At 40.7% G+C, this 26018-nt stretch overlaps 1 protein-coding gene across 1 annotated transcript in view; it reads right to left on the reverse strand.

Moving 5' to 3' along the window:
* itgav (integrin, alpha V) overlaps positions 1-26018 on the reverse strand; it is a 52942-nt gene that overhangs the window by 18547 nt on the left and 8377 nt on the right. The window contains exons 3-13 of the mRNA XM_024285998.2: positions 16640-16731; positions 13663-13777; positions 13478-13539; positions 13259-13307; positions 6204-6326; positions 5190-5234; positions 4925-4968; positions 3250-3306; positions 2843-2895; positions 2205-2280; positions 1224-1353 (exon numbers count right to left, since the gene is read on the reverse strand). Coding sequence (XP_024141766.1) covers positions 1224-1353; positions 2205-2280; positions 2843-2895; positions 3250-3306; positions 4925-4968; positions 5190-5234; positions 6204-6326; positions 13259-13307; positions 13478-13539; positions 13663-13777; positions 16640-16731 — 846 coding nt within the window. The remainder of the gene's footprint in view (positions 1-1223; positions 1354-2204; positions 2281-2842; positions 2896-3249; positions 3307-4924; positions 4969-5189; positions 5235-6203; positions 6327-13258; positions 13308-13477; positions 13540-13662; positions 13778-16639; positions 16732-26018) is intronic.

Here is a 26018-nt window from a genome sequence, read left to right on the forward strand (position 1 = left end):
GATCACATTTGAATCAATTGTAAAATAATTGTGTGCTCTTTTAATTATGAGGTTTTTTAGCTAAAATTGAAAAGCTGTAGGACATAGTTTCTGCAGAGCAGTTGGAATTCATCAGAAATTCACCTTGGAGTTGTGAGCAGGACTGTTTGTGCAGAGCAAGCCTGCACCCGTTTCCCATCATCCTTTGTTAACATTCTCTCCTGCATTTGCATCTGAATGGGTCTTTAAAGAAACCGCTATATGTCTACCTTAAAGTTTTAATAAAAGCTGTGATAAAATGAACAGGTTTTTTTCGGTTTTGTACAAACTCGTCTTCAGAAAAACAGAATCTGATTGCAGGTCTCTGTCAGCTAAAGTCGAGCTTCTGTTTGTTTTAACTGTATGGGGATGATGTAAGGACCAAAAAAGAATCTGGATTAGTTCTGAGCATCATCCTGAAGAGCCCAACGTCAAAGATGCATCTGACCTCTCCCTTTTTTCTGCTTTTCATTTGCTCTTTTCCGAGAGGTTAACAGAGGTCAGCAGAGGTCAACTCCACCTTTGCTGACAGCGACGTAAACGACGCAATAACAGAAACCAGTCCATCAAAGTCCAAGTACAACTGAACAAAGAGCACTCACAGCTGCATCATGCAAACATGTTAACTGGTCATCTCAACATTTTAGTCAGAAGTTTTGGGTCAAAGTGTATCAATCTTAGGCAGATTACAAAAGAGGAATTTAGACCGTACACAGCTGTACCAAACTAAGATTATTTTGCTATTGAAATCCTTCTTATTAAGATTATTTTCCGGTAGATTCCGTTTTTGCAGCTTAAAAGTTCCAATGTTAATGATCAGTTATTGCTTTGCTTCCAGTGCTGTGAGAAATAATAACCCAAAACCAAAACAGAATTCACAAATATTTTAGAAAGCCTAAAATCTAACAGACACTTTATTACAGGCTTTGTTAGACTTTGAAGGACTTCAGAAGACAACAACAGGTGTGTGTTACCGTCTCAACACATTAGAAATAACAATGACCTCATGATTCTTCCTGAGAAAATGTAAACACATTTAACCATCTCCACGTGTTTAAGCACATCTCTTCAAAAACATTTCCTTTCTCACCAACTTCATTTTCGTTTTTGTGGGCTTTCTTTTGCCAAATCTCCACAGAAATGACTGGACTCTCGCACAAGGCCACAGTTTGAGGAACTGACAAACAAGTTGAAGTTTGGCTCACCGTTGTATCCATCTCTGTTCAGATCACCCAGAGCTGCGATGGTGGAGCCGTATCGGGCATAAACCTCCGCTCCGGTCAGCATCTGGGCCGAGCGGAAGGAGAAGCCACCTTTTCCCAGGTACACAGACACCTGGAGGGCACGCAAACACACTTCTATAAAGCTGGACCGACTTCATCTCTCCAAGTGTGCTGCAGCGACTTAAATGTTCCACATCTTCTCCTCTGTTCTGTTTTATTCTTGTAAATTTAGGATTTTTTTCTCGAAAATTTACAACATTTAATCTTGTACATTTACTAGTGTTTCTCTTGTAAATTACGACTTTTAATAATTTTAATTTATGAGTTTTTCTCCCGTAAATGTATGACTTTTAATCATTTAAATTTACTAGTTTTTTTTCATAAATTATGACTTTTAATATTCTAAATTTATAAGTTGTTTCCTATAAATTTATGACTTTTAATCTTGTAAATTTACAAATTTTCCCCCTACTTATTTTTTACTTTAAATCTCGTGAATTTATTACATTTAATCTTGTAAATTTACTAGTGTTTTTCTCGTAAATTACAACTTTTAATATTGTAAATTTATGAGTTTTTTCTTTTTTAATTTACGAGAAAAAAGGTAATAAAATTAGCCTATGACTTTTAAAGTCATAGATATATGACTTTGTTCTCATAATTTAACAGTTACAAATTTTTTCTTGTACATTTACAAGATTTAAAGTTGTAATTTACAACACTTTTTTTGTTTGTAAACTGCCCCTCATACTCCAACATTCTACATCAAGCAAGTGAGCAACTTTAACACAAGAGCAGTTTAAAATGCTGCTTTTCAAAATAAAACAGGCCAATAGAGTTAAGTCTGGAGATATTATCTTGGGGGAGAATTAAAACGTGAAGAGGCATCAATAGCGACATCCTCAGTCAGAAACGTCTGATTTTCTATATCTAAACGTAAACATGATGTCTCAAGCGTCTCACCTGTCCCACCTCCCTCAGGTTCCCATCTGAGCCTCTGTCCATGAAAAGAGGAGCTCCAACCAGCAGGTCTATCAAACTGACGAAACAAAAGGAGGAAAACTACATTGTGTGTTTCAGGGGTGAAGTTCTCCATATTTTATTATTGAACCATTTGAAAGTATTTTTGGTTTCTGGATGTCAGAGTAATTCAGAGGCTGGAGTCAGAGCAGAACCATTCAAGGATTGAACATTCAGTCCCACAGTCCATTTTCAATCAGCTTAGATTAAAAACTAGTGAATCCACCTGAATCTCCTCACATAAACAGAAAAACAAATGACAGTAAAACAGACAGACAACGGTCTAACATTCTCAAGAAGACAGCTAAGACTTTGAAAACAGAACGACTTCCTCTGTAATGAAGAGTTTTAGCACCTCACACTCATGGTGTCTCCAAAGAACATCCTCAGACCTGAAGTGAATCTGGTTTCACTTAAAGACCTTCAAAGGAAAAAGGAGGCCGAACTGACTGTGTGAGAACCTTTGTACAGTATAAATGATTTCCTCAGGCCACAGAGGTTCAAAAAGTCCTCATGTCCCTCAGATGCAGGAAGTGGTTTAGGGGCTCGGCAACAGGAAGTACAAACACAGACACGCTTACCCGTCGTTATTAAGATCTGACGCTGCTACCGAGTGTCCAAAGTAAGCAGCCATCTATGGGGGGAGGAGTAGAGACAACAGAGAAGGTTAAAGTTCATGCAGGTTAGATGAACCATGACTATGTCGATGAGCTAGTTTAGACTAAAAACCTTTATTTAAATAAGGAGCAACTTCATGAAGAGAAGAGTGAAAACAGTGAAGCATTTTTTTAAACGAAAGAAAAAGTTACAGATCCACTTCAATGAAAATCGTATTGCTGGTGTTTGTACTGCTTTTCTCCACTTCACAATCAGTTGGAATTACGTTCATCAGGTAAAGTACGTCCACACAGCAGCTAAAGCTAAAGCTCCGCTGCTAAAGGGTCCAAAGATGCAGTGGAGCGGTCACACCTTTGTTACTGCAGCTCACCTGTGAACCTGTGAAGTTGATCATAGACGCCATGTTCTGACCGTTGAAGATGTTCACCTGAAATATCCAACACAACAGAAGAGATGAACCGCTGCTCTGAACATTCATGTTGAACTCTTTCATCAAATGTTGAGAACTAAAGATGTCTATGAAGAAGCCTGCAAAAAAACACCTGCAGAACAATGAATGTGATCACCAAATCAACAATGGATTTACACTACAGAAACACGGAAGTATTTTGTCTAGATTCTAATTTAAGTAACTCTAAACTTTAAAGTAACTTTTAAGTAACTTTAAAAACAATCAATCTGCATTCTTTATAAGTTGTGTAATCTTGAAAAGATATTTTTAAAGCAATATCCCTCCATTCTTTACGTTACATTTTAAAGCAGAAGTATTACTTGTGAGTGGTTTTGTTTCAAGAAACAGATTTGCTTGACTTAGGAAAACTGGAACACTTTATGACTCATAATTACATATAATTTTTGAGACAAACCAGTCTTAATCTTAATCAGTCTACCATTTTTAAAGTTATAAAACTCTTTTACCAAAACACCCCCATTTCTGAAATAATATTTTAAATAACCAGAGCAACATACCTGAATATTAGGGGTGTAATGATTTATTTCAACAACGATTTGATTCAACCACAGCTGAACTCTTGCTGAACTCTGACCCCCGCTGACCCCCAGACACCAATTCACAGTCATCCATCACTGACTCACACCACCACCACTGCACTATTGGTCTAAGCTGAATATGCTACTACCTGTTTGCACAGTACTATGCAATGAACATTGCACTAGTCTTAACTTAAATAGCCACTGATTATTTTTTTACACTGTAAATTGCCCATGTCATCCGTTTTGTATTGCCTTATTCATCATCTGCCATCTCCTCTACTGTAAAGTATGTTATCCTAGTTCCTGTTTATAGTCCTCTCCCCTTTAACGAACAATCCATCTGTATAATCTGTTCATAGTACCAACCTCATCATTATGTATATCTCGCTCATGAACCTGTATATATGTTCTGATCTGTAAATACTGTCTATATGCTGTATAACAACCTGCACCATACTTATCTAGCATAGTATTTATACCACTTGCTCTTACTGCCTATTGCACTCCTGGCTAGATGCTAAACTGCATTTCGTTGCCCTGTACATGTAAATGTGTAATGACAAAGTTGAATCTAATCTAATCTAATCTATAGTCGATTTTGGCTCGTCATGAACAATCCGATCAGATTTGATTCACTGATCTAAAAATTGAACCAGGTTCCAATTGAGAGAAACGCACACACCCTGACGAGGACGGCTCTAGGCTGGCGTCATGAAGTGGGCGGCACCCACAAGGAGCGAAAGGCGGAGCCTCAGATATTACTTTGGGTGGGAAAACAGCTCATGAAAGTAAATATTATTTCATAAATAATTCATTCTTTAGTGCGCCAACAATAATATCACATTTACGGATAAAGTTCACTCGGAAAGACTTTAAAAAAATTAAAGCACTTTAATAAAGACTGGGTGGAACCTTAATGAGCAAGAAAAAAATAATAATCTGTACTCTCTTTGTGTCCAAACGATTACAGAAGGTGAGTTCTCATGTGTTTGTGGCAGTGCAGATAAACGAAGTGAGCGGCTGAGCTCAGTCTATTGAATGTCAACACTTACATAACCCAGAGCTTTCTCCCCTCTGGGTACGCCTGTCACATAATCTGTGAAGATGGAACAAAACAATGAATGAGGCTGCAGAAGTATTTTGATTACATACTAAAGAAACGCTCAAGCACAAACTGAAACTGTTTAGATAACACTAGTGGACAGGCAGGACTCATTTATTTGTAGAATGTTGCCATATATGTGACACTTTTCACAAATATGATCAAGCTGGGACTCAAACAATAACGGAGGAAATATTTAATTTAAACGTTTTTACCTTCCTTCCCGTCATCATTAAAGTCCCCCACAGTCACAGAGTATCCTGGAAAACACAGAAGCTGTGATTACAAACAATCCACATCAATCTCTTGTGAAAATGTCAAAGGTCTCACACTGGATGGGTCAGTTAAAAGGTTCACAGGTTTCAGTAATACCCACAAATGTCAACAACACGTCTTTAGGTAAGTAAAGGACAATGCTTGATGAGGTGTAACTTATGAGGAGTTATTGGACTATCCAGAGACCCGAACCGCCTGATATGAAGGGGAGGACGGTTGGTTCAGCAAAGCTCCTTAATTTCTGATAAAAGAAACCTTGAAGGGCATTTTTCCGATAACACTATAGTCACATATGAAAGAAATAAAAACTGTTTCAAATATTCAATCTCATTATTTTTTATGTTTAAATCAAGTCGGACTAATTGATACACAGATTTGGTCTCCAGACATGTAAATGTAACCAGAAACTACATGTTTTTACATTTTTGTTTAAGTTCAAAGATATGTGAGCGTATATTTATGCTTTGAAGTATTTTATATAAATGATTTCTATTACAAATGCAGAATTTATTTTATTAATAAGTAATACAATTATTGATAAACATAAATTCAATCTGTATCAAGCAATAAGGTCAGCCAGACAGGAAAAAACTATACACAACATTGTGTGTAGTTGATACTGACATGTCTATCAGAGTCTAATGAAGGACAGAGATCTTTCTTACCGTCTCGTTGTTCTGATAAACTTGGAATAACTTTTGTCTGCCTGCATTCCAAGTTTCTGGTGTTTCAGTTACTAACTGGTGTCTAGGTCAGCGCAATAAAATAGAACATTCAGGCTATTTGACTAGAACTTTATTTAGGCGGCCATTATCACTTTTAATGGACATCCTGCAGCCAATCAGAATAGAGTATTCACCTGGACTGTGGTTTAGAAGAACATGGCATCAGAGTCTAACTGTATAAAAAAACAACCCATTTATGTGTCTAATGCTGATTGCGAAAATGGTTACCGAGGTAACTGTCGTCATACTGGGCGCCAGCTGATTTGGTTTTAAGTGTGTTGGAGTAGGTAGTGGTCAATTCAGTATCCAAACGACTTAAAATCTCTGTCACATCATCAGAAATCAGCTGGCCTGAGGAGAAAAGAGGAGAACATTTAAAAAGAAAGCAACATTTATCAATTCAAACCAGAAACAAACAAAAAAACAAGACTTTGCAGAAGTTTGTTAACACGCCAACACGTTTCTGGCTCAGAAAAAAAACAAAACAGTAATTTAATGAGCCACAGGGACATGGTGCTAACAGATGTGTAATCAGAAGCAGGGCTGTGTGAGTGTTTGTGGTTCAGAGTTGTGAGTGTTGACTCAACAGGAAACAATAATTAGGCAAACGGAGCACAGGAGGAGCCGCTCCACCAAGAAGGAAAACATGCAGGACTGACTCAGAGACCAGGATACAGTCGGGGTCACACCCCGTCACCCAGACCATCAGACCATTCGGCATTACAACACACAGCTCCGTCTGCAGCTCATCCACCAGCTTCACCTGCTCATTAAGAGCTTACTGCTGTGGCGACAACCTGCAATCCACTGATCTGATGCATGACACACACTGATACATGCAACTCCACAAAAAAATCTAGTGCCTCTATGGGACGGTCCCAAATCTATGAAGAGGGCTGTATCAGGAGGGAATCCAGTGTTGCAATGAGGTCAAATCAATCATGATCACAAACTGAACTTCTGAATCGATTATAGCCTTAAGGGTACTGGTGGAAACTGGACTGTTGTTGGTATTTGTTGACAAAAACAGGAGAGGAAGAACATGAATGTTGGACTTGGAGAAGGAACTTTGAATGAAAGGTCTTTGACAGAAAAAGTAGAGAGATGGTTGACATGATGGATAGGGTGTTCAAGAGACCAGATGGAAGACTTCAAGCATTAATTGGGAGGATTGAATGAGGAAGTCTGGAGTGACATGGACGTAGGTTAGAGTTGTTTAGAACATGTCGGAGAACTTTGAGATACAATTGAAATTTTCTGTAGGTGTGACAGAGGACTTCATTGTGGGGGTGGGACTGCACCATCTTGACTTCCTTATTTGCTGTAGTGATGGAGAGACTGACAAGGGAGGTTAGACATGAATTTCTGAGGATCGAGAGGTTTGCAGATGACATTGTGATCTGTAGTGAGAGCAGGTAGAGAAAAATCTAAAGAATTGGTGGTTTGCTCTGGAAGGAGAGGAATGAAGGTCAGTTGCAGCAAGACCGAGAATCTGTGTATACTGCATATATTCTAATAGTGGCCCGGCATTTATTCAAAAAATGTGGCAGCCGGCCCGGCGTTTATTAGAGACAGGTGTCTATCCAAGATCGGCATTTATTTTATCACAGAAAGGTGACGACTAGTGGGTTCATTTTGCGTTGAAATTCAGTCAAGAATTAACATTTCAGGATTTATTAAAATAACGAGAACATTGTTCTGATTAACACTGGCTGTGAATGTTTCTTTTCTCTTTGAAGTATCATCAGTCTCTATCGAAAATCATCTTCACTTTCATGTGAATCATTTTCCTAGAAATACAAGCACCTTTCTGTCTTTGCCTAATAATCCATGTTCAACTAATTAATCGCTCACTTTCTTTGGACCTCCACCAGGAAATCTTGTCAGTTTCACCCATCTGCTTGCGCTGTTATTGGATACGTTTAGAATCCACCCCAAAATGTTGCGCAGATTCCTCACCAGAATGTTCTTTGTCGTATGCCCACGCACAAAGTTTAAACGCTAAATCGAATGAGTGTTTCTTAGATATAATTACACAACACAAATATCAGAGACAACCGGCATCTTCACATCTGTACACAGAGGGGGTGGGTGTCTTAAAGGAGCCCAGCCAATACAAAAGAACGGCGTCTAAAGTAACGAACATTTGATAGATCAGGTGTAGATTAGAGACCGGCCACTATTGCTAGATATATGGTAAATGAGAGAAACTCGAGGGGAATGGTGAGGTTCCAGGGAGCAGGGGGGAAGAAGGTGGAGGTCTTGAGGGAAGTGGAGGAAGGTTTCAGGAGAGATGTGTGGCCACAGTGTTATCGAGAATGAAAGGTGTAGAAGACTGTGATGAGAGCAGCCATTATGTTGAATAAAGACTAGGGGTGTGCCAAAATGTTGATATTGTGATATATCGTGATATTTAGTTCTGTGATTGATTCTCGATGAGTTCTCACCAAGTATCGATGTTTTATTTTCGTTTGAAGAGGTTGTAAAACGTTATATTCGTCATCCTTTGGTGAGACGTTCCTTTGGAGGTAGATAGGGAGTGCGCGTTTGGATCCTAGCTGTCACGGGCATCGATGCGTCTGGCAGCTACTTGAATTAGTTAATTTTTGTTCTGTTGTTTACAACAATTTTGCACTAAGTAGTGACACTGCTGTTCATGTTTACTATTGTTAACACTGAATTCTACAGATAACTAATTCAATTGGTGTCAATGCTTGTCAAAGAAATACTATTACTGATTTCCGCAATGTTGTAAAAAGTGTCAGATATTTATTGCACAAAATCAGAATCAGAATCAGAATCAGAATCAGAATCAGCTTTATTGGCCAAGTATAGAATATATACAAGGAATTTGGTTCCAGTGACCTGTGCTCCTATGTAGAAAAGATAAAAGATAAAAAATAATAATAATATAAAAGATAAAAAAGAAATATGAATATATATATATATACACGTATATATATACACATCTGAAAAAATAACAAGGGGGATAAAGATATATACAACAGTGTCCGGTTAAAACTGATCCCATGTTGTGCACCGTACTCTGAGACTGGTCAAGAGTTCATCAGAGTGACGGCTCGCGGGAAGAAGCTGTCTTTGTGGCGGGTGGTTCTTGTGCACAAAGTCCTGAACCGCCGTCCTGAGGGGAGGAGACTGAAGAGACCGTGTCCTGGATGTGAAGGGTCTGTCGAGATTCTACCCGCTCTCTTCCTCACCCTGGACCGGTACAGGTCCTGAATGGAGGGAAGGTTGGAGCCAATAATCCTCTCAGCAGACCTGATGGTTCTCTGCAGTCTGTCCCTGTCTGCTCTGGTTGCAGATCCAAACCAGACTGTGATGGATGTGGTCAGGACAGACTGGATTATTGCTGTGTAGAAGTTGATCAGCAGCTCCTGAGGCAGGTTGAACTTCTTCAGTTGTCGTAAGAAGTACAACCTCTGCTGGGCCTTCTTCCGGAGTGAGTAGATGTGCTGGGTCCATTTGAGGTCCCGTGAGATTGTGGACCCCAGGAACCTGTAGGAGTCCGTAGGGGGGACTGATCTGCTGTGAACTGTGAGTGGAGGGGGTGGGAGCGGGGGGTTCTTCCTGAAGTCCACTGTCATCTCCACAGTCTTTAGTGGGTTCAGCTCCAGATGGTTCTGGCTGCACCAGACAGCCAGCCGCTCCACTTCTCCTCTGTATGCGGACTCATCACCATCCCGGATGAGTCCGATGACTGTGGTGTCATCCGCAAACTTCAGGAGCTTCACCGAAGGTGCTCCTGAGGTACAGTCGTTGGTGTAGAGCGAGAAGAGAAGTGGGGAGAGAACACACCCCTGGGGGGCGCCAGTGTTCAGAGTTCGGGTGCTGGATGTGATGCGACCCAGCTTCACCTGCTGCCTCCTGTCAGTCAGGAAGCTGGTGATCCACTGACAGGTGGAGGGAGGCACAGTGAGCTGTGTCAGTTTAAGATGGAGGAGCTCAGGGACGATGGTATTGAAGGCGGAGCTAAAGTCCACAAACAGGATCCGTGCGTAGGTCCCAGCGGAGTCAAGATGGTGCAGGATGTAGTGAAGAGCCATGTTAACCGCGTCATCTGCTGACCTGTTCGCTCTGTAGGCAAACTGCAGGGGGTCTAGCAGAGGGTCAGTGATGTTCTTCAGGTGGCCCAGAACCAGGCGTTCAAAGGATTTCATGACCACAGAGGTCAGTGCGACGGGTCTGTAGTCATTTAATTCCGTGACAGAAGACTTTTTGGGAACTGGGATGATGGTGGAGTGTTTGAGACAGGCAGGGACCACACAAGTCTCCAGAGAGCTATTGAAGATTCTGGTGAAGATGGGAGCCAGCTGGTCAGCACAGACCTTCAGGCAGGACGGGGACACTCCATCAGGTCCTGGAGCCTTCCTGATCTTCTGTTTCTGAAACTGCTGACGCACATCTCGTTCACAGATCCTCAGTGCATTTGAGTGATCAGGTGTGGGGGAGGTTGGAATTGGAATTCCAGGTGGGTTCAGCGGGGTGGAGGTGGAGGAGGAGGGGGGAGGTGTAGTCCTTTCAAACCTGGAGTAGAAGTTATTGAGGTCTTCAGCCAGGCGATAGCTCTCTGCAGGGCGGGGGGATGGTCTCCTGTAGTTGGTGAGGGTCTGCAGGCCTTTCCAAACTGCAGTGGAGTCGTTGGCAGAAAACTGGTCCGTCAGCTTTGCAGAATAGGTCCTCTTTGCTGCCTTAATCTCCTTTGTCAGCTTGTTCCTGGCCTGCTTGTACAGGTCCCGATCCCCGCTCCTGTAGGCCTCTTCCTTGTCCTGGCGAAGTCGCCTCAGTTTGGAAGTGAACCATGGTTTGTCATTGTTGAATTTGCAGAGAGTTTTGCTCTGCACACACATGTCCTCACAGAAACTGATGTAGGATGTCACAGTGTCAGTGAGTTCATCCAGGTCTGAGGCAGCAGCTTCAAAGACGCTCCAGTCAGTGCAGTCAAAGCAGGCTTGTAGTTCCATCTTTGACTCATCCGTCCATCTCTTCACGGTCTTCACTATAGGCTTAGCTGATTTCAGTTTTTGCCTATAGGTGGGGATGAGATGGACAAGGCAGTGATCGGAAAGACCTAAAGCAGCGCGGGGAACAGAGCGATATCCGTCCTTTATTGTTGTGTAGCAATGGTCCAGAATGTTTGGGCCTCTGGTGGGGCAGGTGACATGCTGTTTATATTTTGGTATTTCCGTTTTAAGATTTGCTCTGTTGAAATCCCCGAGAATAATCAACAGAGAGTCCGGGTGGGTTTTTTCAACGTCTGTTATCTGGTCGGCAAGTTGGTGTAACGCCGCCGTTACGCATGCCTGTGGTGGAATGTACACGGCGACCAGCACAAACGAGGAGAACTCCCGCGGCGAGTAGAATGGTCTGCAGTTTATAAAGAATGATTCCAACTGCGGGCTGCATGTCCTCTTCAACACTGTGACATCCGTGCACCAACCTTCATTTATGAAGAAGCACGTTCCTCCTCCCTTTGATTTTCCCGACAGCGCCGTGTTGCGGTCCGCGCGGAGCAGCTGGAAGCCCGGCAGATGTAGTGCGGTGTCCGGGATGTGTTCACCGAGCCAGGTTTCGGTGAAGCACAGGACGGAGGAGCAGCGAAAATCAGAGTTCTTGTATAGGAGAAGCAGCAGTTCGTCCACTTTGTTAGCCAGGGAGCGGACATTTCCCAGGTGTATCGCCGGGAGGGCGGTGCGTGAACCCCGCTGCCTTAATTTCACGAGCGCGCCCGCCCGTTTGCCGCGTCGGCGTTTCTGTCTAAGTCCGTAAACGGCTGCTGCACTTCCGATCAGAATCTCCAAAAAACTGCCTATCTGAGTGAAAACAGGTGAAAAAAGTCCGGCACTGGATTGACCAATGTGCAAAAGTTCTTCTCTGCTAAAAGTGACCGCAGAGGGAGAGCGAAGAGCAGCGTTAGAGGAAAAAAGAGTAACAAGTACGAGAGAGCACAGCACCGAGGCAGCCATCCGCGGCGCCATCGTGATGACACAAGTTGGTTTTATTATGTTTGTGTTTAGGATAAAAAAGGAAATTTGAATATATTTCCCCAAAAATATGAGTTCTTCTACATAATGTGAGTTATTAGAGATTATTTTTACCAATTATTGCAGTATCGCGATATCGCGAGCCATGTATCGCGTATCGCATCATGGAGGTACCCGGTGATTCCCAGCCCTATTGAAGACTGATGCAGAGACAGGAGACAGACCTGGAGGCAGCAGAGATGTTCAAGTTCTCTTTGGAGTGACCAGGATGGATCAGGAATGAATCCATCAGAAGAACAGATCATAGTAGATGTTCTTGAGATAAATGCAGGGAAGCAGATGGTTTGGACACATTGAGAGGAGGAACCGTGATGATGATGGTAAAGGGATACTAAGGTCGGTAAGAACACTAGAGGAAGACCAAAGAGGAAGTTCATGGATGTAGAGAAGGAGGACATGAGGGTGGTTGGAGTGAGTGAGGAGGATGAAGAGGATAGAGTTCGATCCACTGTGGTGACCCATAAAGGAAGCAGCCAAAACGTAAAGAATAAGAAAGGAGACCTTTGTATGAGTTTTGAAACAGCTTTTCAAATGTCTTATAAACTTTTATAAAGTTTTAATACATTTTTTAATTACTACAGCGAGTTTAATCAAAGGTAAGCCTGAGGATTGTATAGTGTTTGAGCAGGCCAAAGAAAATCCTTAAGTCACAGCAGATGATGGTCACAGTTAGAGGCTGTAAAGTAGGACCTCATTCTGCTTTGTTTTCCAGCATCTGTTACTAAGTTGAAGAAATCATGAGATAAAGAACATCATCAACCTCACACGGTTGGAAAGAAGACTTGATTTCAATGCAATCAAAAATGATTGTTTGGAGTTTTGATCACCTCTGAAATCATCTTTTGCATGTTTGTTAATCTGAATTATTTCAACTTTTTCTGGGAGGGGTAAAAATATGGAGGTTCCACTTCAGAAAAATTGTTTTTCCACTTTTACTTGAAAATAACTTTAACAAAAAGTGAACAGGAAAGACGAGAAGCAAAACTAAAGGGAAAAAACAGGAGTTTCCACTGATCTTGTAACCCTTCAGTCTGAATGCAAGACAGTTTACATGTTTGCCTCTGAGTTTTATCAGGGAGATTAGAACTACGAGGATGATCCGACCTTCAAGTTCTGTGGGAAACCTTCCCAACTAACAGTAGCTGTGTCTCTGGGAATAACTGTTGGCACCATGTGTGGCTTAAAGGATGCAAATTATAACACAGACAGTGTAACACTCACCCTGCCAGTAGAAGCTGCCAGGTCCTCCAACAACAACTTTGTTGTTCTTCTAAAACCCACAACAAAGGAAAGAGAAAGACAGTTCTCACTCTTTGTTACTTTCACTTCCTTTTGTTGCCAGAAGCTTGAGAGGTTTAATAAAAAGGCTCCCTTTGCCGTTTATGAAACACCTTTAATTCCTCCAGGTTCAACAGAATGAGGTAGATCAGAGTACGGTACCTTCAGAAAGTCTGCACTGAAGCCAGCCTGGCAGAAACCCTGTCCTTCTGGGGTGCTAGCCGCTGCACACACACAAAAACAACACAATGAAAAGCAACACAAAACAATTCTCTATAATCCTGCAGCATGGTAGAAGGTTAACGTGCTTTATAATCAGAGTTTAAAGTGTGTCAAAGAAAACGTACTTGATCTGCAAGGCGAGTACTCCACTACTTTACTTCCTTTCTTGAGATAACACGTTCCCACAGGCTCGCGATCTGAAACCCCGAAGGTTGACCACTGGTACAGGGGGGCACAGGCCTGGGAAATGAAGTGTGCACCAAACATATTTGTAAAATACTCACAAATCTGGTGTTTTCTTAAGGGTGTTGTCATTTAAAGTCAAGGTTAAGACTACACGGCCTCTATGATGAGTGACATAACTTTAATCCAGTTATCATGGAGCCTTGAAGATTCCCTCTCACATCATGTATTTTGATTACAAAATAAAGTTTTATTTTCAGGACAATTTTGGTCTAAAGGTTTAGGAAAGAACTATGTCCTCTACAGTTTGTACTCATCAACTGAAACTCTCGTTTAAGCGTTGTTATGTAGACCATTATGACAAAACTATGAAATTTGATACAAGCTGCCAGTCTTTGATGTGCAATTTTGCATATATATAAAATCGTCAAATGGTAGTCAGCCACCAATTGTGCAAGTTCTCCCACTAAAAAAAGATGAGAGACGTCTGTAATTTCATTCATAGGTATATCTCAACTATGAGAGACAAAACAAGAAAAATGCAGAAAATCACATTGTCTGATTTTTAAAGAATTTATTTTTTAAATTATGGTGGAAAATAAGTATTTGGTCAATAACAAAAGTTCATCTCAATACTTTGTTATAAACCCTTTGTTGGTAATGACAGCAGTCAAACGTTTGCTGTAAGTCTTTACAAGGTTTTCACAAACTGTTGCAGGTGTTTTGGTCCATTCCTCCATACAGATCTCCTCTAGAGCAGTGATGTTTTGGTCCATTCCTCCATGCAGATCTCCTCCAGAACAGTGATGTTTTGGTCCATTCCTCCATCAGATCTCCTCTAGAGCAGTGATGTTTTGGTCCATTCCTCCATCAGATCTCCTCCAGAGCAGTGATGTTTTGGTCCATTCCTCCATGCAGATCTCCTCCAGAGCAGTGATGTTTTGGTTCATTCCTCCATCAGATCTCCTCTAGAGTGGTGATGTTTTGGTCCATTCCTCCATGCAGATCTTCTCTAGAGCAGTGATGTTTTGGTCCATTCCTCCATCAGATCTCCTCCAGAGCAGTGATGTTTTGGTCCATTCCTCCATCAGATCTCCAGAGCAGTGATGTTTTGGTCCATTCCTCCATGCAGATCTTCTCTAGAGCAGTGATGTTTTGGTTCATTCCTCCATGCAGATCTCCTCCAGAACAGTGATGTTTTGGTCCATTCCTCCATCAGATCTCCTCTAGAGCAGTCATGTTTTGGTCCATTCCTCCATGCAGATCTCTTCTAGAACAGTGATGTTTTGGTCCATTCCTCCATGCAGATCTCTTCTAGAACAGTGATGTTTTGGTTCATTCCTCCTTGCAGATCTCCTCTAGAGCAGTGATGTTTCGGTCCATTCCTCCATCAGATCTCCTCTAGAGCAGTGATGTTTTGGTCCATTCCTCCTTGCAGATCTCCTCTAGAGCATTGATGTTTTGGTCCATTCCTCCATCAGATCTCCTCCAGAGCAGTGATGTTTTGGTCCATTCCTCCATCAGATCTCCTCTAGAGCAGTGATGTTTTGGCCCATTCCTCCATCAGATCTCCTCTAGAGCAGTGATGTTTTGGCCCATTCCTCCATCAGATCTCCTCTAGAGCAGTGATGTTTTGGGGTTGTTGCTGGACAGCACAGACTTTCAACTCCTTCTAAAGATTTTCCGAGGTTGAGATTTGAGGACTGAGTAGTTCACTCCAGGACTCTGAAACGCTTCTTATGAAGCCACTCCATCGTTAACTGGGCAGTGTGTTTGGGATGGTTGTCATGGTGACAGACCCTGACATGGTTCATCTTCAGTGCTGACTGAAGGAGGTTTTCACTCTAAATCTAACCAAACATAACCTCATTCATTCTTTCCTTTACACAGATCAGTCGTCCTGGTTCCTTTGATGAAAAACAGCCACAAAGCATGATGTTTCCACCCCCATGCTTTACAGTAGGGATGATGTTCTTTGGATGTAACTCAGCATTATTTCTCCTCCAAACAGTAAAGTTCTTGCCAAAAAGTTCTATTTTGGTTTCCTCTGATTATAGGACATTATCCTAATCCTCTTCTGGATCTCTCTAGCAAACTTTAGACAATACTGCACATGTACTGGCTTTAGCAGGGGGACACGTCTGTGTGTTACTGGTGGTAACCTTTGTTACTTTGGTCCAGCTCTCTGCAGGTCATTCAGGTCCCCCCGTGGGGTTCTAGGATTTTTTATCACCGTTCTTCTGATCATTTTAACCCCACAGGGTGAGATCTTGTGGGGAGCTCCAGATGGAGGGAGATTATCAGTGGTCTTGTACGTTTTCCATGTCTAATAATTGCTCATTTCTTCACACCAAACTGCTTATCTATTACAATCTATTGAATCAGACCTTAAAAGAATTGGGTTCCCAGGCTGGTGCAGCTCAACAAGTTTGTTTCTGGTGTCCTTAGACAGCTCTTTGGTCTTGGCCATAGTGGAGTTTAAAGTGTGATGGAGGTTGTGGACAGGTGTCTTTTATATAGATGAGTTCAAACTGGTGTCATTAATACAAGTAATGAGTGGAGGACAGAAAAGTTACAGGTCTGTGAGAGACAGAAATCTTATTTTTCACCATATTTGCAAATAAATTATTTCATTCATAATAATGTGATTGTCAGGATTTTTGAGGTTGAGGTATACCTGTAATGAAAATTACAGACCTCTCTCATCTTATTAAGTGGGAGAACTTGCATATTTGGTGGCTGACTAATACTTTATATATATATATATATAAAAACATACACACATTTTCTTTTCTAAATATAAAAAATTCATATTGAAAACCATTTGACAATTCCAGCAGCTCTTCTTACATATATAAATGTCCTGTGAAGGAACAAAATCCTTTGTTTGATTTTTTTCTTTGGCGCCACTTTTCTTACCAGAATGTGTTCTCCATCAGATCGCACTGAAGCTCCAAACCACTGCTTGGATTTGAATTCCATTAAAGAGCCATCTGAGGAAACCCTGTTGTCTGGGAAGAAGAAAAACATTTTTTGACCAAAATTCAATAATAAAAGATGTTCTAAAAAATCCTTGAGAAACAACTGAACTGAGATCAGAAACTTACTCATAAATCAGTTTGAAAATATGAAGCTTCTCTTTTAAAAAGAAAACAAGAATAAAAAAAGATGTACATTAAAAAATATTGAAAGTTGTGTCTTCTTCCTTTTCCTGAAACAACACAAGTCCTTAAATACTCATGCCCATGCATCTAACTTGAACACAACCAGAAGAGAAGGAGCTCTTTTGTTGACCTATAGGTCAGCGACTGGTCATTTAAAAAAACTGTTTATCTAATAAACACAAAACATTTTGTTATATGTAAATCATGTTTATCTTTTAATACCACTCTTTGTAAAAACTTGCAGCTAAAAACTTCTCTTCCTTCAGCTTTCAGTTGAACATTTCTATCTTTCCTTGGTTTAAATTGCAAATTTAAAACAATCTTGAACTCAAATCAACATTGGCTTAGAAATTAAAAACTTAAAAAAATGGATATCAGATTGAATCAGACCTGAAAAGAATTGAGTTTTCAACAGGAATTAGGGCGTGATATTCAGCTCCAACTGTGTTTTCCTGTTTCAGAGAATGTTGATCAAAGCCACTCAGATCAAGTTTTCCAAACAACCAAGACTGTTTACCATTTTAAAAAATATAAGAGAAGTATTTTGCTTTGGAGCACTAAAAATGGCTTTTCCATTGAAAGGGCGTAAAGCCGGAGTCCAGACGGCCTCATGACACACACACAGCTGAGGTTATAAATACCTGCCGAGGCTGGACTGTCTGTGGTAAGTATATGAGGGATTGTTGTCAGAGAAGCAGGAGACAACTGGACTGTAAAACCTCAAACCAGGAGTGTGTCTATAGGGAGGGTTGGGGGGCATGACCTCCCCTACAGCAGAAATAACCACCCACCAACAACTAGGACAACAATTCATCTGACTATAAAATTTGGTAAATATGTTTTTTTAGCAGAATTTTAAGGGAACGTTTAACCAAAATGACAAAAAAAGAAAAGGAAAGCTTTTAGAAAATTCATTTTTGCTTTGAATCAAACAATGGTTCCATTTTGTGTTGGCTCAGTTATAACATAATCTGATCACCAGCCATTCATTGAAGTTTTGAAAGCTCATTCGCCCCCAGACTATCTCTATGGCCTCAGCTTCAAACACAACATCTGTCCAGAACTTATACCAGTCTACTCTGTCTGCTTTATGGAGATGAAGAAGAGTCTATTTAATGTGGTTCTGACCCGATCCAAGAGCAAGTGTTGGATGTTAACAGGAGGACAGAGAAGCTTTTTAAAGTCGCCCATGACAATTTTTTTCATTAAAAAAGATGTTCCCAGTAGTGTTTTAATTATGATTATGAAGTTTTAAACCAAAATCCCACAACCTAAATGTCTTAAAAAGACATTTTACATGTTGATTTGAAGCCTCTGTTTCCAAAATCTCCTCTGAGGGGGTGTGGCTTTTGGCGCTGAGCAGCCCGCCCCTGACCACCCCCCCACCCCCCCGTTTGATTATGATAGCTCTGTGTTTCCCTGGCGTAAATCTTCATAAAATTGTCCATCAATATTGGTAATGTCCAGCTGCATGGCTTTGATCCAGATGTCAGCTCGGACGAGGAAGATTGCTACCAGTGACTCCTAATTAAAAATATTTCAGACAAAGCATTCTAATTATTTATAAATAGTCTCATGAGACTGTAGTGGATGTTTGGTGATCCACGACATAATGACTAAACCTCTTCTAGTGTCTGAATAACTTTGGTGCAGAATATATAAAAAGAGGAAAGTGGCCTCTCATTCTAAAACCGTTTCTGTTTTCATTCTAATAAAACAAGCATTTTCAAAGACTGAAAATCTGAACTGTGAAGTACAGTACGTATTCACTTCTTCACTGTCTAAGACCAGAACTAGTGAATGTGCAGAGATCACTGAGTGAGGTCAATACTATGTTCCCCAGCTGACCTTCCACTCTCAGCCTGGAAGAGGCCGAAGCTGCTCTGACATCCGAGGCTGCACCACCAACGCGTGAGTCATGAGTCCTTGCTGGAAAACAGACTGGATCAAATATTAATCCCACACAGACGAAGTGGGCGCAAAGACGTGGTAACGTGTGCTGCCAGGCGGGGGCATGACACAGGGCAGGACACCAGGAAACGCTGGGGATTTTCCCCATCACTCTGGGAAACTCCAGCATGGGGACTTCTGCAATAGTTGGCGGCATTAGTCCTTCCCTGATCTCGTGGTCGTCTATCGGCTTCTTCACATCAAACAGCGGAGTAGCCATGGCAACGGTGGCAAACACTGTTAGTCAATTAACAAATGAATTCCACACGCAGACAAATTAGTTTATGTTTGGAGCAACATGTGAGGAAGTGGAGGAGCGCCGGGACTGACAGATAACTGTTCTGCGGTTGCTGGAGCCCAAAAAAAGTCCAGATGGGAGTGTTGGGTTCTGTGGGTGGGGCTCCACAAAGAACACAGCTTCCCTCACAATCTTCAAACTTTAGTCTGACACCAGCTTTTACAAAGAGTCTGGAAAATCCTTCTCACACATTTGTTTGGAACTGTTTTCGGGCTTTTCACAGCAACCTTAAACAGCTCCTCCTTCAGCCGAGCATGCTGGGTGAAAGGCTTAAATCCTTTGCAGACCATTCTGAGGTTTTGAGCTTTAAATACGACACTCCAGCCCTCACACAATCTGAAAATAGCACCACTCTAATCTCAGACGAACAATAAAATGTCTTGAACCACACATCATAATGAAACTGTGTGAAGCCACACAATGATTCAGCAGCTCACACGTCGGCCTTTAGCAGCACTGGTTCCTTTTATGGTATCAGCTGGGTCTCTCACAGCAGTCAGGCTGGTTTCCTGTTTCTCTGTTTGCTGGCATCTTCTGATGGACAGCTCACTGCTCCCGTCTTCACTTCTGGACTTCAGGGTTCTGCGAACACGGATCCTGTTCTTATCAGCTAGCATGACATTTGCAGAAAATGTCTTTTTATGTTAAAGTCCCACTCTGATCACATGGATCCGTTGCAAAAGTGTTTCCAGTTGTCTTTAAATTATGATTATGTCGTTTTTAGCCTCAATCAAAAAACTTTTCTAGAACATAGTTACTGCAGGAATTCATCAAAAACTCACCCCTGAGTTGCCCGAGTAAGCCTTCCTCTACGTCCCAACATCCTTATGTTTACAGTCTCTCCCACTAGCTTACAGCCCCTCACACCTCAGACCGAACATTACTGGTGCATCAGAAAATTCGAGCAATATTGGAGCTATCCAGCCGAACAGTTTTGATCCCGATTCCAGCTCAAACGAGGAAAGCAAAGACGTTCATGGATCTATTTGTCTAGAAGTGGATGCATCAGAAGGAACCTTATGACCAATCGATGGTAGATTTTACACAACTACAAGCTTCTTTTAAACGGTGTGAGTTTCTTCTGCTCATATTTGAATCAAGACATACAAATAACTCCTTCTTTTTTCTTTCTGATCTACCTGGTGTCCTATGATTCCAATAGGTTACAATAATAATGGACATAGATTCTGAGAAGCACTTTCCATTCTTCAACGCTACAGTGAGATGTTGGACAAGAAAGATCAGGAGCTTTCTGAAACAATAAAAACTCCCAAACTGAAGTGTACTTTCAGCAACATGAACATGAAACATCAGACAGACGTCTTCCGTTTCATTCTTGAAAAAAAATCAAATAAAAAAAGGAAAAGAAGAAAAAGTCCCCACCTCAACAATAAAAACCCAATCACCAGGAATATTTAAAACATGTGTCAGTCATGGCCCGGGGGCCAGATCCGGCTCTCCGAGTAATTCTATCCGGCCCTCCAGATCATTTTATTTTATTGTTATTAATGGCCCGATGTTATCTTGTGCTTATTCTAACTTTTATAATTTTGACAAAATGTATTTTTATCAAGAGTAAATATTGAAAGTTATTTAAGGTTTAAGTTGATTTATTCTGGAATAATATTCCTGACTTTTTATTATTCATAATTATGTCAAAAAGTTACAGTTTTAAAGTTTTAAAAATTGGCATTGTGCTAACTAAGATTTTTTTAGGCTATTTTGGAGTTTATCTATTATTTCAGCTACATGCTAGCTGTTTTGGCTAATTTAGGCTTTTCTTTTTAAGTTTTTTTAGGCTGTTTTGGAGTTTAGCTAATATTTACACGCTAGCTGCTTTGGCTGACCCACTTTGAAGTTCTTTTTTTTTGCTACATGCTGGTTAACCTATTTTTTGTTTTAGTTTTTTTGTTTTAGTTTTTTAGGCTAATTTGGAATTTAGCTTATATTTTTGCTGACTATTACCCTCAGCGTTTTTAGCCATCAGCTTGAGCGTTTTCAGCTATCAACTTCTGCATTTTCAGCCATTAACTTTTTTCAGCTATCAACTTAAGCCATTAATTTCAGCGTCTGTAGCTATTAGTTTCAGAATTTTCAGCTATCAGCACTATCATCTTCAGCGGCAAAATTTAGCTTACAGCATTCACACTAGAATTATCACTGTTAATTCTATATATTTAGCTTATAATATGTTAAAAGTTACGGTTTTAAAGATTTAAAAATGTAGTTTCAGAGTGTTCAATAAATGTTTATCCTGTTCGGTCCGTGACCTAAGGTGTATTTTGGATTTTGGCCCCTTGTGTGATTGAGTTTGACACCCCTGATTTAGAATATATATTTAAGTCCAGCCAGAGTGAGAATGAGTCAGTTATGCCACATAAAAGACACAATATAATTCTGGTTCTCTCCGTCTGCTCACTGGTTCTGCAAATGTTTGGTCAGCCACTGCGTGGGTCAGACAAACAACAAAGCCCTCTTTTGTACGAGAAAATGCACACTAACAGGACAAAAGCAGGCCATGCGTGACTGTGAGGGGCAGCAGCATTAATGATTTCTGTGCCAGTATGAACACAAGCTTTCTGCTCAGAGATCCTTCAGCAGAGTTTTCACTCCGTCAAAACCACCTTGATGCAGCTTGTCATGCAGCGGCAGGAAGGTGTGCTTGAAAACATGCAGCTGGAGCCATCCTGTGCAAACATCTCACCAGAGAAAAACTCCTTATTTGGGAAAAGCGTGTGGAGCAGAGGTGACTCACCTGCACCGACTCACATTTATACTTTATGTTTCAAACTATATTCAAACAACAACAACTAGCCTAATGCTGTCTTTGATACACTATCCTAAACCTGAAAAACGAATAATCTGTCAGATTTTATGGCCATGAAAAAAGCTGAGCTTCCTTCATGCTTCAGTCAGATCTTCAGAGTGGAAGCCAGCTGAAATCAGCAGAACAAGCTAATGAAACACAACACAGCAGCCTTCTGCCTCATTAAAGCCCCATAAAGAGCCTGTGTGTGAGAAAAGAAATGACATGTGTTGTACAGTAGGGCTGCCACGATTAGTCAACTAATCGACAACTAATCAACTATTAAAATATTAGTCGTTAGTTTATATCAGATGGACTTAGAGTGTAGTAAAGTTGAACAAAATTTTCAGCGTTGAGCAACAAAAAAATGCACTTTTTTGTATTTGAGTAAGTGAAACTTAAACTTTATCTTTAGTGAAACATAGTTCCTTGTTTCAGATGCCGAACTCATTTGACCGTTAGAACGCTTAGTAATCATTCACACTATACTGATTCTCCTGCTCCTTTCTGTACCTTTTTCAGCACATAAAAACTCAGTCACGCTTTCAGTGATTTCAGCAATCTTGATATCAAAACATTCAACTCATTCGGGACATTACTGCTTGTATTTTTGGTATTCATAAATGGTATCGTTTTTGAAATATTGTGCGAAATAGGCCCTATAGGAAATGAATAATAAAGTCTTCAAATTTCAACATTTTAAGTAGATTAACAACAAGCCTTTAGATACTATACTCATGGGATATGTTTTCATGTTTTATAGTAATTAAAAAAAAAATTGGAGTTTAGATAATAATTTAGCAACATGCTAATGTTTTTGACTAGTGTGGTTTACCGATATTTTAGGCTATTTTGGGTTTAGCTAATATGTTAGCAATATGCTAACATTTTTTTGCTAACTTGTTAACGTCTGGGGTTTTTTAGGCTAATTTAGAGTTTAGCTTCTATTTTAGCAACATGCTAACGTTTTTTTGGCTAATTTGGCATCTGCTAAGGTTTTTGGGCTAATTTGGAGTTTAGCTCATATTTAAGCAACACACTAAATATTTTTGTAAAATTGGCATGGATTAGGGATTTTTAAGCAATTTTATAGCCATTTTTTTTAAAAGAAATTTTGGTCAACTTCAGCGCTCTTTCATAGTTATTTGACATTTCCAGTCTTTTAGCAAATTTAACATTTTGCAAATAGCTTTTGCCTTTTCAGTACATCCCTGCGGCAATTAAAGTAAATTGTGTCACCATTTTCAGCACAAAGCTTCAGCATCTTCATTAACTACTTACAGCAGAAATCCTTCATACTAGCATTATAACACAACTTTTCTAGTTTAATCTTGTTTTAATGCCAGAAACTAATGGAGGACAGAGGCTGCACAATTCATTAAAAAAGGAAAAAAAATAATCTGTAATTACTCGACTATTAAATAGTCGTTTGTGGCAGCCTTCTTGTACAGTTTCTCCTCATGACAGACAGAAACACATTCTTGCTGCAAGTCTCCACATCTAAAACTATGCTTCGCTGAATGGGGCGTGTTGGCTTTCTGAGAACCAGCAGCTCACGCTGATCCCCAAATGATGAGGAGGAAATGTTCATCCAGATTGTCCTGAGAATTTGTCGTCTTTGTGCTCAACGGGAGTTTGCCTCAAACTGCATGAAAGATCTGCAGACGGCACAGATTACGTGTCACTGCACGAACTTTATTGAGCTTGTTGTGCAGCTGAAGGGGGAAGGGAGATGGTGTTTGGTGGTTGAGGTCTCCCGCAGAATACCAAACAGACTCCACTTCACACAAAAACACTCGGCAGCCTCTCCTCGTCTGCTGCTCCAGAGCTCCAAACCCTTCACACGACAGAAACACGTCTACACGCTGCTCGGCATTAATGACGTCACATTTTCATTTAACCTTTTCTTCTTTCAAGACATTTTTCTTGAAGTTAACCATTTAACACCAGAGTTCCAGTATTTATGTTCTTTGATTTACTCAAACTTTTTAACCATTAACACAATAATTCCAGTAGATTTTGAAGGAGAAAAGCGGCGAGAGCAGGTGTCAGCTTTTTAAACCACAAAAAAGGGTGTTGTTTGACACATAAGAGCTGCGCCGGTTTCAACACAGCCTAAGTCTGCACCTTTTGAGCATGTCTGAGCGTTCCCTTCATAATGATGGGGATTGCTGCTCTGGCTCCAGTTGGCCTGAAGGAACATTTTGTGTCGCATCAACAGCTGCTTCTTCCCTTTTCCACCTTTCAACTCTGATATCAGGTTTGCAGACCTCTTCTTTGACAAAAACTGCAAAGAATTTACTCTTACGGGGAAATTTATAGATCCAGAAACACGTCTGCTCATTGTTAGATGAGGATGGGTGTTGAAACTTAAAAGTACAGATGAAAGGTAAGTTAGTCAGGAACACGCCCGGACAGATGATGAAAGATAGAAATCGCTCCATGTTTCTTGGTAGGATCCTTGGTTTTGTTCTGTGAGCGAGGGACTATGCTAAGTGAAAGATGAAGATCGGTTTGCACCAGTCAGGAGAGAAGAGATCTAAAACAGCACAAAAGGTCTCAACAGAAACTCCTATCCTCAAAGACTGGTGTCTAAAATTTAAAGAGGTCCAGTTAGTAAAAAATTCAGGTCTGGAAACAAAAATAATGTCTAAATCAGTGTAACATATTTTTAAGTAGCTGCACATAATTAACAACTAACTCTCCCTTCAAATTATTTCAGTACAATTCAAAACTTGACAGTAGTTAATGTCCCATAACAAAAACACATGGAACTGTGCGCTACACACTACAGGAACACTACATTTTTTTCCTGTTTGCAGCCAGGTACCAAGTGGCCTTCAGGCTGGTTATGGTCCGTGTCCTTGGCGTTGGGGCCCCTGATTTAATGGGAACAGGCAGCATGTTGAAAAAACATGAGTTGGGGACACCTCAAATTGATGGACAGCCAGCTATGCCTTGTTTCCGCTGATCGGTACAGATCCTTCTTGATCGGTTGAGAAAGCAATTCAAGTGAGAGTTTCCATTGAGTGCATGCAGGGTGTAGACGATGTTGTAGCTGTGTGTCAAAACGGTGCGACTACAACGAAAGAGAAGCTGCATCAGCTGACTCAGAAACGGATGAAAAAGATAACCGTGGAGAGTAATTATAATCCAGAGCAGGTGTTTATTCTGGGTGAAGCTGGTCTCTACGCTGTGGAACAGTCTATTGTTCTGGATTAAAATGAAGAAAAAAACTCTTTATGTTGATCAATACTCCAATGTCCTTCAATGAATGTTTACAAAGTATGATCAGAAGTGTTTAGATGATCAGTAATGGACATTCTTCGGAGGTTGGGTAAGACAGAAACGGGGGTTCGTCTCCATATTGGTGGATTTAGAGCATCTCTGGTCCCCAACTCTAACTATAAGGGAGAATACTGTATGTAAAGAATTGATTATTTTTTTCAAAAAGCTTGCAGGGGGCGAAGAAGAATACAGCCGAAAAGAGGACAACACTTTCAGTTTGGATCTTGAGTCGGTAAAAGTGCTGGTCGGACACTTCTTGTTGTCGTGAAACCTTTCCACCAATCAATGGGTTACATCGTGTGACGACAGAAGCTCCGCCCCAAAGGGTCCATTCTATTTTTCTATGAACGGGGGAATAGAAGTGGTACCAGTCGACCTGCGTAATGGGTCAACTTTGTAATGGAAACGCTCAAAAGTCCGGTCCGGTCCACTCAGTGGAAACGAGGCATTAGTGACTCCTGCTCTAATACAAGCTTTTCTTAAAACTGTTTTTTTTTTTTTTTTTTTTAAATCTGACAGAAACATTGGTGAACATTATTCAAAATGTATTGATACACAAGTGTGATCGATGTAGGGATGCAGATGAGATCTGTTTTTATCATGAGGTTAACAGCTTTGTCTTTGTTCAGCTGCAGTCATGAAGTTTGATAATCAGGACACTTCTGCATCATTACTGAGATTTATTTTATTGAACCATAAAGAATTCATCATCAGGAGCGTCTTCCTTTGATTCATTGCAGCGAGGCGTCAGCCTTTCCGTTACTGCATTATGTTGCTTCACAGCTTTTCCTA

Source organism: Oryzias melastigma, linkage group LG21 (genome assembly GCF_002922805.2).
Source record: "Oryzias melastigma strain HK-1 linkage group LG21, ASM292280v2, whole genome shotgun sequence".
NCBI classification, from domain to species: domain Eukaryota; kingdom Metazoa; phylum Chordata; class Actinopteri; order Beloniformes; family Adrianichthyidae; genus Oryzias; species Oryzias melastigma.